Source organism: Molothrus aeneus, chromosome 21 (assembly GCF_037042795.1).
Source record: "Molothrus aeneus isolate 106 chromosome 21, BPBGC_Maene_1.0, whole genome shotgun sequence".
Lineage (NCBI taxonomy): Eukaryota > Metazoa > Chordata > Aves > Passeriformes > Icteridae > Molothrus > Molothrus aeneus.
Genome location: NC_089666.1, coordinates 4,360,696 through 4,377,120, shown reverse-complemented (window position 1 = coordinate 4,377,120; position 16,425 = coordinate 4,360,696). Strand labels below are relative to the sequence as shown.

At 45.1% G+C, this 16,425-nt stretch overlaps 1 protein-coding gene across 6 annotated transcripts in view; it reads left to right on the top strand.

Moving 5' to 3' along the window:
* CAMTA1 (calmodulin binding transcription activator 1) overlaps window positions 1-16,425 on the top strand; it is a 248,518-nt gene that overhangs the window by 117,035 nt on the left and 115,058 nt on the right. For all 6 annotated transcript variants that reach the window (XM_066564162.1, XM_066564158.1, XM_066564157.1 and 3 more), the window contains one exon: window positions 16,142-16,213. In XM_066564162.1, coding sequence (XP_066420259.1) covers window positions 16,142-16,213 — 72 coding nt within the window. The remainder of the gene's footprint in view (window positions 1-16,141; window positions 16,214-16,425) is intronic.

Below are 16,425 nucleotides of genomic sequence, written 5' to 3'. Positions count from 1 at the left end.
CTGTATTTCTTCTTTTTTCTCCTCTTCAGAATATAATTCGATTTTTGTTATGTGCTAGGATGGGCTGAAATGTTATTTGAGGTTAAACCTTGAGGCAGAGTCTCTACAGGACCCTGGAAAAGCCCCACCCATTGTGCAGCAGCAGGTTATGTACTCATGAGACTCCAAACAGCACCGTGCTGTGCAAACACCCGTCTGCATTACTCTCCAAAGGACTCCATTTCACATGCTGCTGCTGTCGTCATGATGAATTGTTTCATGTACAGCTTTGGGATGATGACTTCTAAATTTAGGGCTTGGCTTCATGGAGCCTCCCTGGCTGTGGGTGTATGACAAAGAGCAGTTCTGCTCGTGGGTGCCAGCAGCAGAGCTGGATGGCTGGCACTGCCATGTGCTCGTCCCCCTCACACAGCTGAGCTTTGGCTCGTGTTGAAATAAACACTGAGCAGTTGTATAAACGGGGATAACCCATACTTCACTGGCAAGCCTGATCTTGCAAAGTCAGCACCTTCAGCAACTGAAAATGCCTCTTTTTGTATGTTAAGAGAAAAGAGGATGATGAGGATGATCACAACAAAACACACAACCTGCAGAAAGAAGCACTTTCCTAAAGCTGCCTGTGCCCTTGTGCAAGCACAGGTCTTTGGGTGGGTTGCACTGTGCTTGGAAAGTTTTAATGGCCTGAGGACCCTCCAAATACTTTGTTTCCTTGCACCATTTTTTGTGTGCCTTAAAGTTACCTGAGGGGACTTTTACGTTTCAAACTGGGTTTGTGCCGTTGGCAGTAGTAGTAATGGAATTAATAACTATGTTTTTGTGGAACTAATAATCACATATTAATAGAGTTTCCATTTGCAAAGTGCATTACACCTGGTCTGTAATTAATTGCATACCTGTGGCACCGAGCTGTATCAGAGGTGCCACAGTGAGATCATTAGAGGAGTGCATCAGTTTTTAGAAGCTGTGTTTCGCTCTTTGTTGCTGGAGCAGCCAGTTTGGTGCAGAACTCACTTAAGGCTATGCATCTTCCCAGTTGCTCATGCTCTTGCTGCTTTTCTGCTTTACCAGTTTTTTCCTTCATTCTGTGTGTGTGTCCACTCGTTCAGTGTCTGGGTGATGCTGAGGATGGTTCTTCTGAGCGCCTTAGTTTGTTATTTTTTAAACTGCACTTGTAGATGTTTTTACTACAAGGGAAACAGCAGAGTTACCAGGCTCCTGTGGAGTGCACCTTCATTTACTCTAGGTAGTAGAACCTGAAGAAGATTGTTTCAGTGGCAGAAAATGAGGCCTCTGGTCCACCAAAGGTCACGTGGGATGATGCTGTGTGCCCAGCCTGGAGTCTGAAGCAGCTCCCCTGACACACAGGGAGGTGAGAGATCCCTTCCCACCCAGGATTTGGCTGCTTTCTCCTCTATAGTCACAAAACAGTTTCGTAAGAAGTCTGTCCACTTAGAATAAAGTAATTGATACAAGCAATTTCAGCCCCCTTTAATATAACAGATCTCAAGTGTGAAACTCCTTACTTAATGATCAGCATAAAATAAAAGTCCTTTTTTAATGTTAGTTCTCAGTTAATTTTACAGTTCGGTTGCAGTGAAAATATCGTTAAACAGGGTAGCATTAAACTTTATCCTCACTGGGTTCCCCTGCTCTTCAAGGGAGAGGTGAGTTGGTGTCTTGACAGTCACAATCCAGCTTAGCCTGAGTCCATCCCTCTCTTTTCCTTGACATCATTAGAGAGACACCTTTTTATTACAAACTCAACTTGCAAGCCAACCTTGACAGAAAGCGACGATATTTTCACATTATAAAGCCCACTCCGGCATGCTGGAGCGGCATCCCTCACATTAAACAGGTAATGGCTAATTCCTGAGGGGTGCACACTGAATTTAAACACCAGCAAGCTTTGAAGGTCACCTTTGCTAACACTACATTCAGCTGTCCTGTTTATTTCAGCTCGGAGCTGGCACGAGCCCTCGGTGCTGGTCCGAAGGCTGTGAGGGCACAGAGGAGGAGGAGGATGAGCGAGCTGCTGGGAGGAAGCACCTGCAGCGCCTCAGCAGTGGTTCCCCACCCGCCTGCAAGGAGTTTTGAAGGGTAGGGAGTGCAGCTTTGTGCTGCTGACAAAGGACGGGATGTGGCTTCAGCTTCTCCTCCCACTGCCTTCCTGTCCTTCCATTAAGTGCGGCTTTGATTGATTCTGTAGTGAGCAGGCAGGAGCGTGCTTCCTTACCTGAGGCAAGGTTCCTAAACCCACACATTTGCTCTTTCTAAACCCAAACCAGGCTCTCAGCTAGACTGCATCAAAATGCATCATTGCCAGGTTCCTACACCGACACCATAAACCCAAACCAGACTGCATCAAAATGCAACATTGCCAGGTTCCTAAACTGACACATTTGCTCTTTCTAAAACTAAACCAGGCTCTCAGCTAGACTGCATCAAAAAGCAACATTGCCAGGTTCCTAAACCAACACGTTTGCTCTTTTTAAACCCAAACCAGACTGCATCAAAATGCAACATTGCCAGGTTCCTAAACTGACACATTTGCTCTTTCTAAAACTAAACCAGGCTCTCAGCTAGACTGCATCAAAAAGCAACATTGCCAGGTTCCTAAACCAACACGTTTGCTCTTTTTAAACCCAAACCAGACTGCATCAAAATGCAACATTGCCAGGTTCCTAAACTGACACGTTTGCTCTTTCTAAAACCAAACCAGGCTCTCAGCTAGACTGCATCAAAAAGCAAAACTGCTAGCGATGAGCTTGGAAAAATTAGGGAAGAAGAGCATTTTTTAATTTAAAAGAGGGTTAATGCTGGGAAAAAAAAAATGAGGAAAGAAACTATTGTTTGCTTGAACCGCGTGAGACGCAGTTGTTAGAGAAAGAAACATGAAATATTCTCTGGTAATTTGGGGAAATACAGGGGTTCTGGGAGTCAAAAAGTCCAGCTTCAATCCTCTTTACAGAGCCATCATTCATGAGCACTGCAGTGACCATGGGCTCCTTTCAGGGGCAGGTTTCCTCTTCAGGATTGTCACTGTATTAGTTTCAGACTCTTTATCCAATTCAATTAAACATCCCTTTGAGATTTGTGTGTGGCATAGAAAAGTTCTGTCAAAAAGGAGCCTCCCAATCCTAAGGGTAAACTTTCAACCAGAAGTAGCATTTGCTGTTGGTGGATTTGAGGGGACTGAAGGTTTTTAAATGTGTTTGTCTGTGCTCCTGTTGTAGGACTTGGGACCTATTGGCTGTGGGGGTTTGTGACGATTGTGATTCTTGGGCAGTTCCCTCCTCTGAGGTGCCCTTCAGCACATGGGTAGGACCCAGTATTTTGGGATAGACTGAGTAATTTCTCTGTGGAATTTGCAGTGTCCTGGGCCATGGTGGTGACAGAGCTGCTTATGGTGCCTGGGAGAACAGCCCTGTCCTTCTCCCTGCCTGCTCTCACCTTAACGAGCCGATGTCTTCATTATCCGCCCTGCTGGTAATCTGCTGCTGATGAAGATTAATAGGGAAAATATTTTCTAAACACTTCTGTCTGCGTTTTCATTAATCTGTGCTTGGAAAATTAATCTTGTGGAGTGACCTGCAAAAGGTGTTAATTGCCGTTTCAGAGGAGGATTTATCAAAAGTTTGAGGAGGTGCTGCAGCCACTGCACAGCAGTGGTAGGAGTTCCAGAGGGACTGTCCCTGTCCTTCAGACCCCAGAGCTTAATGCAGGTAAAACCAGTTGTTTTCAAAAGCACTTTGGGGCAAAGTGCAGCCTTGGCTCTGGTGAGGGCTGAGTTCCTACCCTTTCAGGTTCAGCATGGAATTAGAGAAGAAGGAATAGGTGAATAATTTAGTTAATGTCCATCCTTAACACTATATCATTATTTTTGAAGACTCCTCAGATAAGAAAGTTTTGAAGGGTTTGTGTTTTTTTACAGCTACCAATTATAAAATTTGGCATGAAAATGAAGCTGTGTGTTACATGAGTGGCTTCGGTATGATGATGATTTATTGTCCACTTTTCCTTATGAAAGCCACTTGGTAAATTCCTTGTGATTTGTAAACCTACAGGCAGCGTATTGGATAGAGATGATGGATTGTGTGGCTGAGGGAACAGATTTCTGCCTGCCCGTGGGACTCATTTCTAATGACAGTTTTGTGGTGTCAGTGGGAGGTTGGGAAGCAAGCAGCCTAGAATTTTCTGTTTTCTTCTGCTTTTCCTTGAATCTTCAACTTGGTTTCAGTGACAAGAGAAAATCTTGCCGTTCAGTTTTGTGCTGCAGCCAGTGCTCAGTCTCAGCAAAGCGTTTTCTCTTGGCAGTGAACGAGCACATGGGTGTCTGTCTGCACCTTTCTCCCAAATGCTGAAAAAACTTCTGCTTAAAAAAATGAAACAAACACTGTTTAAATTGGCATGTGTCACTGTGAATCTCCTTGTGATTTGTCAGCCCTGTGAACTTCTGGACACTGTGAGTTACCCATGAGAGCACTGATCTCCTTTTGAGCTGGATTCAGCCAGTGAACATTTCAGAACATATTTCAACTTTCCATGTATGGGTCCAGGTTTTGTAAGAGGGGACTCCTTTCAAGGGATGGCGTTTCACCATTTCAGTCTTGAAGAAAGCTGAAATAGTCATTTCATGTTCAAATGACATTTCAGTTCCTGCTCAGCACCATTCTCCAGCAGTTCTCTTTCCTGAGCCAGCTGTGTCCTTCTCTGCAGAAGGACAGAGGGTTTCCAGGATGCTGTTTTCTACAGGAGCAGGGGACAGGGCTCAGAGCTGCTGTTCCACACCCCAAACACACCCCTGCTGTTTTGAAGGAAAAGCATCTTTTCTTTTGACATCAGCAAAGCTACACTTTGTACTTGCAGTCAAGGAAAATTTGTTTGGGTTGAGCAAAATGCTGCTGTGCCATTTCCAGTAAAACACCCGGAAACCAAGAGGATGGAGAGAACAGACCTGATGACAAAAAGCATGGAATTGTCTCTTACGAGTCTCATGATCTTTTCTAATCACTGTCAGCCTTGAAGAAATGTTGTGAATGCTCTAATTGGCTGTGATGGGGAAGACAGAAGATTCCCTCTGCATGAGAAGAGGTGATGTACTAAAAATGATTCAGCGTTTTGTTTTGTCATATAGCTCATCAGCGCTGTCTTGCTTTTATTGAGAAAATATGCAGAAAGCACTTTAGAAGCAAAACTGTTGAACATACCAGCTAATCACTTGACTTTCATTTGTCAGTGCTCTGTGACTGCCAGGTCCCCTTCTCTGTGCAGAGGCTGTGGGATGGTGGGACCCTGCAGCTGGAGGAGGCTGTGCTGGAGCCAAGCAAAGCCCTGATTGCCACCATCACTCTCACACTGAGGCCAGGGTGACCTCACTGATGCATTTGGGGGAGACTTTTCAACCCTCATGACCTGCTAAAGAACCTGCAATTCCACTCATGTCCTTTGTAAGCATTTTCAGCTTCTTAGCTAAAGAGTACAAAAGGTTGGAAGGGGATGTGTGAGATCCCATTAAGATTCATTAGTGTGAAGCCTTGCATCTAATTAATCAGCAAAGCCCCCCAGGTCTGTTATTAGATGCTGGTGCCAAGTCATTTACAGTGAAAGTCAATCCCTTTGGGTCAGTTTGTGTGCAGGAGAAGTGGCAGTGACATCCCAAGGGCTGCACCTTCGCAGTGGTGTCTGGGGAGCTGCAGGAGCAGGGTCCTGGCACAGTGAGCTCCAGGGCCTCAGCGCCAGGTGCTGGCTGGTGTTCTGTACATGGCAGGACTCCAGGTGTTTCTTGGAGGACAGTCCACTCACAGGAGTGCAGGGACAGTTCTTGGCAGGGCAGCCCTGTAGCCCCTCTGCCCCAGGTGGAGTCACCCAGAAGGAAGGAGGAGTGGGAGGCTCCAAACCCAAGGTTCATGATGCCACTGCCTCCGAGTCCCATTCCTCAAAGAATGCAAATAACTCATTGGCAATGTGTAGACAGATCCTCTTTGGACAGCTACACTTTGAATAGAAATCACTATTATTTTACAAGAAGAAAATTTGCTCTTAGCTTGCCATCTCTATTTCTACCTTCCAGAATGTCTCAGGGCATATGGAAGATATTTGCTTTTGTATTTAGAGTTGTATTTTCCTTCCTCACTGTCCAAGTGACATAACTGTTAAATAGCCCTGCAGAGCTCTTCAGAAGGCAAATTCCCAGTGATGAAGTCACTTCAGGTAAATCCCAGTGATAATGTCACCTCAAGTAGGCACCAGGAAGGGCTCTGAGGTTCAGACACTTCATATGGAGAGTACCCCCATTTTGTGTATCTTGCCACAGCAGACCCCTTCCACTGTTCGTTATCTGTCATGAAAATGAGCTTTCCCTTCTCTGATAAAAGATTAATGCAAGTAAAGTGTTGACCTTTTCACTGCTTATTGAACGTCAGAAACACTCAGCTGTTTGCTGGTGGTGAACTTCAGTAAATTTTGGTGCCCTAGTCTTGAGAAATTGCTCCTTTTCTGTTTGGGTTTTTGAGACAGAAATGAAATATTGATAGGTTGGTTGTAAGCTGTATAAACTTAGTATTTCTACAACAGCTTGTCCAGAAAGACATTCTTAAATGCTTGCTTCCTGTAGCTCCTGCCATTGCTTGTGAGCAATAGTGAGGCTGTAGGGATTTTAAATCAGAATGGGAAGATTTAGTATTGGCATACATAATAATTTGGTTTAGGTTGTGTAAATGCTTTTTAATAAAGGGATTCTCTGGAAGGAGGTTTGAAAGTCAGGTCCTTCTGAGTTTTTTATGCACTTGGGATTCAATTATCAGAATGCAGGAGCTACTGAAAACCTTAAAGGGCTTCCTGAAATGGGAAGGGAAGCTTCCCATATCAGCTTGCACTGGAAGCTCCCTGTCTGGAGCACTCAGCCACTGCTCAGCCCTGTGCTCTCTGCTCAGGCTGTGCAGAGCTGCAGTGGAACTGTGCCACCTTTGCAAAGAGCCTGAAGTCAGGAATGGACATGTGTTGGTCATTGAACATTGAGCATTTACTGCTCTTAATTGTAAGCAAGTGGAGTAAAGAGAACAGGACCCAGAACCTGAGCCCTTTGCAGTGTGGGATGTCTGCAGATAACTCCAAGGCTGATTTTGCCCAAGGGAGGCTGCCAAAAAAAGATCCCAGTGAAGGCTTCTTGTCCATTCCAGCACAAAATTAATCCAAGATAAAACTGCATGTATAATTAATAGCTCCCAAAAGTTCTCTTAGATATTTATATATTTCCTACAAGTTGGATTTGTTAGACTTGTCCTTATTTGCCTGTGTCAGACAGACAGTGAACATGTCAGAAAAACATGATCTGCTCATGTCCTGCATGCCCTGTTCCAGATGTGGCTTGTTTCTATTGAGTATCTGCAAAAATACCACCTCAGCCTGCATTTCCCCAGGGCACTGTCACATTTTGTCTGGTTCCCCCATGCTGTGATGGTCTTTTTTCTTTCCCAAAAAAGAGAATCAGAGAGATAAAAACCAGGTTTCCCACTTGGGTGCAGTCTGCCCATGATGGCCACAGTGGAGGCAGCTGGGCTGGAGATGTGCGGCTGCTTTTGACACAGCCTTTCCTACCTCAGTCAAGATTCCACCAAGACCAGCTCAGTAATCCTTCTTTTGTGCAAAGTTTCCCCAGATATAAAGGTATTTTGACCCCAACCTGTCCTCATTAGCCTCTGCCTGATCTGTTCAGTCTCAGCCCCCCAGCAGCTGAGACAACCAACACAGACATTAATGGTTCATACAGCTTTGTATCTGATTTTCCATTGATGTTGTAGGAGACATGATTAAAGCCTTCAAGTAAAGTTGCAGCTAAATCCTTGTTATAGCCCACCCCATTATTTTTTTTGTTCTCCTATTAGGATTTTAGGCATTTCTTTGACATTTTTATTGCCAGATTAGGAGGAAAACGCTTGACTTGTTTGCAGTGCTCTCATTATATTGTCTTTCTAACATTTCTAAAAGAGAATAAATATAAAATACTTCTGTGTATTGTGTCATATTTCAGTGTGACATTAATACACTCCATGATTTTGCAGCTCACAGTTCTCACCGTGTGGTGACAGCCAGGAAGCTCTTGCACAGGGTGGTGTGGGGTGACATGGGCTGAGGAGGCTGCAGGGCTGATGGTGTTTAGGGACCCAGGTAATGCCTGTCCTGTGGGTTTTGTATCCCACCTGGGCAGTGTTGGTTTGGAACACAGGCCTGTGGAGTCAGAGCAGTCTCTTTACCACTTTTCCTCCTAATAATTCACATCAGTGATGTTGGGAATGCTTTTCCCTCACCTAAAGTATGGGAGCCTGGCTGTCATGTGGAGCATGTGTCACCCAGAATAACAGCCTGAATGAGAGATGTGGGACTTCAGGCAGCTCTTCAAAATGCAGTTTATTGTATCCAAGATGTTCCAGCAGCCCAGGGTCATGGGTGACAGAGCCTGTGCCTACAGCTGTCAGCTTCTGGCAGGCCTGGAGACCCTTAGTTTAGGTTACAAATGCATTATAGACTTTTCTTTTGGTTACATTGCATTATTTACTTTTCTTTGCTGAGCATCTTAATACAGTAGAACCAATCTATACCTTAACTATTATCTATAGCCCATCATAACTACTGTAATTACCATATTTATGTTACTGTTCTCCAATCACTAAAAGTTAGTGCATTACAGTTTAAGCTGGAAGTTGTTTTTCAGTTTTCTTGCAGTGGGAAATTCTGAGACCTTTTTTGTACTTGCCACATTTGCTGACTTGTTTGCCTGTGGAATCTTTCTGCTTGGTAAAAACATCTCCTTGTTTGAGGTGGGTTTATCCTTTGCTGTAAGCCATAAAAACCCCTTCTAACTCACACACCCTTTGCCTCCTTGGTTATCCAGTGAGACTGGCTCAGCAATTCTTTTCTTCTGTATCAAAACTTGCTTCCATCTCTATTTTATTCTCAGGTTCTACATTCAGAAATCTTTCTGCCAAGCATACATATCTGTTAAACTTTCTTATCAAACTTTCATCCTTCCCAATAACCCAGATCTGCTGTCAGTGATCCCTTGCACACAAGTATCATCAGATACCTGTTCTCAGTGATCCCTTGCACACAGGTGTCACCCAGATCTGCTCTCAGTGATCCCTTGCACACAAGTATCATCAGATACCTGTTCTCAGTGATCCCTTGCACACAGGTGTCATCAGATGCTCTGTTCACAGAGCTCGTGCTGCCCTGTTTGTACCCAGCTCCAAATGGGTCACCTTCCTCTGAGGTGTGTCCCTTTGAGTTTAGGTAGTGGAGGTGAATGTGGGAATCCTTCCCAGTGAGAATTCCCATATCCTGCACACCTGTTGAGCACAGCCTGTTTGGAGCTGTGTTACAGGGTTTTTGGGGGTTTATCATGTCACTCACAGTATCTGCAAGAGCAGCTAAAGGCAGTGCTCACACTGTGTAGCCTCTGTCCTACAAATCAGTGATTTCTGCTCAGCCTGGCTCCTACCCCTCACCTGAAATACCTCCCAGGTTTCCAGAGAACCCTGGAGATTATTCTGGAGTATTCAGGCTGGTGACACAGGCAGGCTGTGAGAGTCTTTGAGATACAATGGGCAGGACTGATGGGGATGTGACAGTTTGACAGTTTTTGGGTTCAGTTTGAGCAACATGGGTAGCAGGGAGTGAGGTGAGTAGTAGGAAGCCTTTTGTGTCAGATGAGGAGGTGGATATTTCTTTACTAATTGGCCATGACTGCTGGCCCTAGAAAAATTTTGAGCTCTTGGAAAGCTTGTAATCTGTTCAAGGATCCAGTGCACATTCCTGGCTGGAGCTGCTCATGAGGGAAAGTGATGATGTTTTCCTCCTACATCTCACAACTTTGCCCCTATCCAGGCAGCATCCCTCCAGTACGCTTTTCACCCAGGCCAGGGTGATTAAGCACTTAAATTGATTAATCAAATTTCTTGTGATGAGAACTACTGTCATTCATTAATCTGAATGGGATTATAAATAAGAGCTGGCAGAGAAGGGAGACAAACATGTTGACAGATAGACCTGCTGCTTTGAATACAAATCACACCACTGCATCTGGAGGGTCTGAGCTCCTGGCAGCCTTGGGATACAGCTTCCCTAAAGGTAAAATTAGGCTAAGATTAAAGTATCCCTGTATTAATAAAGAAATATGCATTTATGAAGAGGCAGGCACTGCAGTGGGGGTGTGGGGATGCATACCAATGATCCTGCAGTGGGCTGGGCAATGGGTGTTGCTGCCTGTGGAAGCATCAGTCCCCATGTACGCCAATTTCTGTCGTTAAGCCAATGTCGTTAGAGGATTCATTTCTAACAGCAAGAAACTTAAAACCTTGCAATCCTTGTAGAGACTTCAGAACCTCACAACCCACACAGGGTTTGAAAAAGAACCCATTAAACATTTAAATATTTCATTAAATATTGAACATTTCAAAAATTGCTTTCTAACGAGTCCCGAGGTAAACAGAACAATATTTGTTAACAAAAGCCAGCAGAAGTGACGAGGTCCTGCAATGCACAGGCTGTGTAACCTCTCCTCCCTTGATTAACCATCACAGGAGAGCCCTGGGCTCAAATCTAGGATGGCTGCCAGTGGCATCGAGGGCATATGGAGGGGGTTTGAAATGTGTCAGGAGAAGAACTGACAGGATTAAACCCAAAATGCCTGCACCAGGCTGAGCCCCTGCACACCAGGCAGTGCCCAGGGCTGCACAGAGCTGTGCTGGGATGCCACAGCTGGAAAGTGAAGGCTCAGGTTCTCTGGGTTTTGCAGCTGCCTGGAAATGTTAAGAATGTTTTTGGGATCTGCTGTCAGTACCAGGCACTCCTTGCCCAACCTGGCAAACTGTAAGCAATTGCTTAAATTCTGTTGACATCGATAAAAGGCGAGCCTTGCCAGCAGCATGTCTCAGCCCAGGCTGAGATCTGAGCACGTGGTTTTGTGCTTTGCTGAATCAAAGTTGCTATTTATGAACGTCAGAGGAAAATCCAAACCTGTCTAATATCTGTGTTTCTCCAAGATGATGAGTGAGAAAACACAGTTAGCAGCGTTTTGGTTTTGATTTGCAGCAGTAATGGGAAATTTTGGATGCATTCCTATATTATGACACTCCTTAAGTCAAAATAAGAGCTCTGGTGGCAGCCTTGTGGCCCTGGGGATTCCCCAGGGTTCAGACATGGTTTCCCCTCCCTGTTTGCTGCTTTAAAAAGCTGAACTGGGGCCAGTCTGGGTGGGGGAATGTTGAGAATCTCCTGTTGCCTCTGTGAAAAACGCCAATCACTTGTTTTTAACATTTTCAAAGTTTAATAGTAATACAATTGTTATAAATTTAATAATATATAAATATAATATATATAATAATATATAATATAATAATATATAAAATAGTAATAAAATTAGAGTAGTAACAATTTGGACAATTAGGATTAGGACAATACAAGACAAAAACAAAGAGTTACAGACAGTCTGGGTATCTGTGCTGGTTACAGCAGGCAAGGTGAGAGCAGAGCATGGTTGGGCTCAGATACAGCCTCTGCTTCAAGAGACTGTCCCCTGTCACCAGGATGATGAGAGGAACAAAGCCAACCCCTCTGATGGCTTTCCATGGAGGTTTGATCCATGGCAGCAGTGCTGCTACTGCCAGCAGTGTGCTGCTCCCTGATGGAAACTGGTGAGGAAGCTCTGGAATGATCAGTAATTACAGAGGGATGTCGGAACCCAGGAAATTCCTCTGGCTGCCCTGGAGGACTCAAGCCCCTGCCCAGAGGGCTCAGAGACCTTGGCACAGAGCCCAAGACCCCTGTGCCTTTGATGTAGCCCTTGGAAAAAACAATTACCAACCTTATATGAAGAATTACAAGCCACAAAAGTTTCAGTAGAATGATAGTGAATTTATCACAAAGTGAAAAATGGATTTTTTAGAGTTTTTAGCATAGAAGTTCAAGGAGCAAGATAGAAGAATCTAAGTGTGTCCAGTCTTTCTCCTTCTTCTTCTTCTTGGCCTCCATCTTCTGCTGTGATGTTGGCACTTTTAGACTGGTTTAGAGTAGAAGCTCACTGTCTAACATAGGTGATAGGTATTGGAAATTATTGTAAATATTGTACAGGTAGTTTTTAGTATAAAAAGATAACCCTGCCCCAGGAGCAAACAGAGTGCCTCTGACTGTCCTGCTGAGCAGACCTCAGCTGAACAGGAGAAAAAAAATTTATAGATAAGATACAATAAACAACCTTAAGAGCGAGAACTGAAGAGTTCAAACTCCTTCTTTGACCGCCGAGCTAAGAAAAAAAAACTTTCTAATGTATCTCAAAGTCACTCTGAGCAGGTGAAAGTCCTGGGAGAGGGAGATCCCAGGAGCATGGAGATGTACCAGGGAGCTGAGCACATGTTGCCCATTCCCACCACAGAGCCAGGAGCAGAGGGCAGGGTCCTTTTCCCCCAGAAACCTGCACAGATCCTGCTCCTGGGCTGTTGAAAGCTGAAGCCTTACCACCAGCAAATTACTCAAGTATATATTTTAATAATGTACAGCCATAGGTCTTACGTGATTTGTTCTCTAAAGATTGATTTAGCTTCTTATTAAGGGAATTGGGAATTCAGTGTGAAAATCTGAACAAAATCTAGGCGGTTTTTAGGGTTTTTAAAATATCCACTAGTGGAACTCACCAGGGAGAAGAATTTCAAAGCCTGTCCAACCCTATCTTGAATTTTTGATTCTCCTGCTTTCTTATTTCCATTCCCAAGGTATGCTTGTTAAGAAAGAACACCTCAGCATTATTGTATTATTTTTAAATAAGCCACAATCACTTTAAGGAGCTCAGGATAAAAAAAATCCACTAATAATTTGATTTTATATTCCCCCCCCTCCCGTTTTCAGAAGTTTGGTAATGCCAAATGTGCACTGCATACAAATGGCAGGGCGGGCAGCTGTAATTGCACACAGAGAAGGCCTTTCCTCTTTAATTACCCCTGGAATTGTAAAGGGATGAGCTCCAGCAGAGCTGTCAGGGCCAGGCCCTCCAGCAGCAGTGTGGGGCTGCTCAGGAGGTGCCTGTAGCTGGTTCCTGGGGTAGGTGTGGGGCTTTCATCCTGGAGAGCTGCACAGGAGGGATCCCTCGTGATGGCAGGACACACAGGGTCATCTCCAGGGACGAGGACACACTCCCTGGTGGGTGATGGGGCCACCAGCATGGGCACCCAGCAGTGTGGGGGTCTCATCCTGGGGATGGCAGGACATGGTCTGTGCTCTGAGCATCCTTCAGGGTCACCTCCAGGGCCAAGGACACACTCCCTGGTGGGTGATGGGACCACAGGGCCACCACCATGGGCACCCACAGCATCCCCACAGCTGGATGCCCCTTGGCTGGTGCTGCTCAGGGCTCCTCTGGGGTCAGGCTGATGCCAGTGTTCTCCACACAGCAGTCAATGAGCTGCTGAGGTGTTGTTCCTCCTCAGACTGCTCCAAAATGCCTTTTCTCTTCTCCTGGAGATTTTGTAAACTTAAAAGAGAAACATGAAAAAAAAATGTTCTCCTCTGTCCAGCCCATTAATTCAGCCTGCTCAGGACAGAATTAACCTTGGCAAGCCTTGCAGAGGAGAGAGTCGTTCTAACCTTAAAAATCTGCTGATTAAAGCTGGTTTCTGGAATTCGATTTCACTTAATGCATTGGCTGCGTGCCCAGCCTGGCATTAACATCTCCACAGACACACAGGCCTCTGCAGCTTTTACCTTCCCACTAAAAAAGAATTAAAAAAAAAAAAAATAAAAGAAAACACAGCTAACAAACCCCCCTTTGCCTGTTTTGAGCAAGAATTTATTTTAAAGGCTGCTTTAGCTAAAGGTATTACTTCTGCCCTGGTTGTGTGTCTGCTCTGGCTGGGCAGGGTGGTAATTCCACTCTCCTCATTAGTTGCAGGGAGGTGTTGAGCTGGCTGGTTGCTCAGCAGCCCTGGGCCATGCTGGGGCCAAAGGCAGGGCTCAGCAGATCTGAGTGCAGGAATATCCCACACCCACCTCCCCACAGCCCCCACGTGCCGAGCTGCAGATTTTGTGTCACCCACAGAGCTTAATCCATTCATCTTGAAAATCCTCCAAAACAGTGACACACAGATTTCCAAGGTTTCTATTTATGTCCTCAACTTTTTCTTATGCGTTTTTACCCCAAAATTAATGTAGTTTTTATTGCTGTCATCACTCATTTTGTGTGCTGGGCTCCCAGGGTCTGTTTCACCCCTGCAGTGTTTCTCTGCTTCTGTGGTGCCTCTCTGTGCCTGTGGGGACAGTCCCTGCTGTCTCTCCAAGGCCAGGAGCTTGCTCAGTGTGTGGGTCTCCTTCATCCCAACTGCCCAGGTTAGGACATCCAGCCTCAAAACAGCCATCCAGAGGGAAACAAGAAAAGAAAAAGAAAAAGAAAAAGAAAAAGAAAAAGAAAAGAAAAGAAAAGAAAAGAAAAGAAAAGAAAAGAAAAGAAAAGAAAAGAAAAGAAAAGAAAAGAGAAAAAAGAAAAAAGAAAAGAAGAAAAGAAAAATTTAAGAAGTCCCTTCTGCGTTCTGTGTGCTTTTTGAATTCTGTGAGCTGTTAGGATTTTTTTAATGGTTTGCTGAAATGTTGAGAACCAGTTTCATGAAGGTGGGAGGCTTTTGTGTGATTCATTATTGACAGCTCTAGAATTATCTGCGAGACAGCTCTGGAGAGGGAGGGCAGAGCTCCTGCCTGCTGTGCCCCATGAGCTGCACAGAGCCCAGCCTTGGCTTTTGTTTTAATCAGGGCAAAGTTTCCATCGACTCACAGCAAATTGGGGTGGGAAGCAAGTCAGGGGGGCTGGAATAGATTGATATGTATCTCACAAGGGGGTCCCTGGCAGCTGTGAGCAGCTCCAGACCAGCTTTGCCATCCTCACGGGGGAGCTGGTTGGACTGGGAGATGCTGCCCCTCTCAGCTGCTTTCTGGAGTGGGGGGACCTGCTCTGAGTCAGCAGAATGAACACTGCAGACCTTCCCATGCAGTGCCATGTGCAGGAGTCACTGTCAGGGCAGCTGTTCTCCAACCCTCAGGAGGGATTTAAATGTTAAGCTTTTCTTTGGATTATTTTCTGCAGGGCTTTTTTCCTCGTCTGTTTTTTTCCTCCCTGCATTTCAGTGTGTAGAATGTACCCTTGACACATTTTAAAAACATTATTAATCTTTGTCATTTGTGTTTTAAAAATAACTCAGTGATAGCAGCCAGTCCTTAAATCCTGTTTAATTCAGGCCGACCTTGTGAGCAGTGATCCTGGGGAGGGGGGGCTGCTGCAGCCTCCCATGTGCTCACTGAGTGCACATGTCCAGCAGCACAGGCACCCTCTGAGCTCGGGATCTTTGCAACTAAAACCACTTCTGTGGGTTTGGGTTGGCACTGGGCTCGGTTTCCAACCAAAAAGTTCTAACATAGTGGAAATGTGGGGTTTTTTCCCTGCAGAAAGAATTCCTCGGCTTTGCTGATTTCAGTTAATCAGAGAAGCAGAATTCATTTTAAAAAATCCCAAAATAAAAAAAAAAACCAAAAAACCCCCAAAATAAAACAAAAAAACCAAACAACAACAACAAAAACCCCCCAAACAAACAAACAAAAAAACAAAAAAAAAAGAGTATGAAAAGAAACAAACTATATTTTGGCATTTTGTTGTCTAAAATATCTGACAGCAGTTTTTTCAGTTTACAAACACAATGTTTTCAGTTGAAATACCCAGGAGATAAACCATGGGAAAAGAGATGAACGTGTTGTATTTGCCAAAAAAATAAAAATACGATGGAGCAAAGATTCAGAGGCAGCCCCCAGAGCAGCCCTGTCTGTGTTGTACTGAGCACCACGGGAGCCCCTGTGGCCCTGGCCACCCCAGGGTGGGCACCCTCGGGTGGTGGGGGCATGGCAGGGATGGGTTTCTGTGACCTGTGGCAAAGCTTACAGTTCTTACACCAGGGTGTAAGCCACAGTGCTGTGTATCACCAGCTGTGTATCCCAGCCCAAGGGCAGAACAATCTCCTCCATTTCTGGGTCACTCTGCTGCCCCATCCCCAGCACGGCCTCTCGGGATGGTTCCTCCACTAACCTGACTCTGCTTTCTCTCTTTTTGTGTCCCCAGTGCCTGTATGGCTGCTATGTCCATTCCTCCATCATCCCCACGTTTCACAGAAGGTGCTACTGGCTTCTGCAGGTAGGATGACAACGAGTTCTCTCTCTGGGGTCACCTGAGAGCTGCTGCAGCCACGTTCAGCTGCTGCCAGGGGGGATCAGCATCCTGTGCTTTACTGTCTGGGGGATTTTGTTTGTCTGAAAGGGAATTGGGTCTTCTTAGCTGTATGTCTCTGTTTGGAGGGATTATATATTTTCTCTAGCAATGTGGAGCTGATGCCATTTCATATGTTC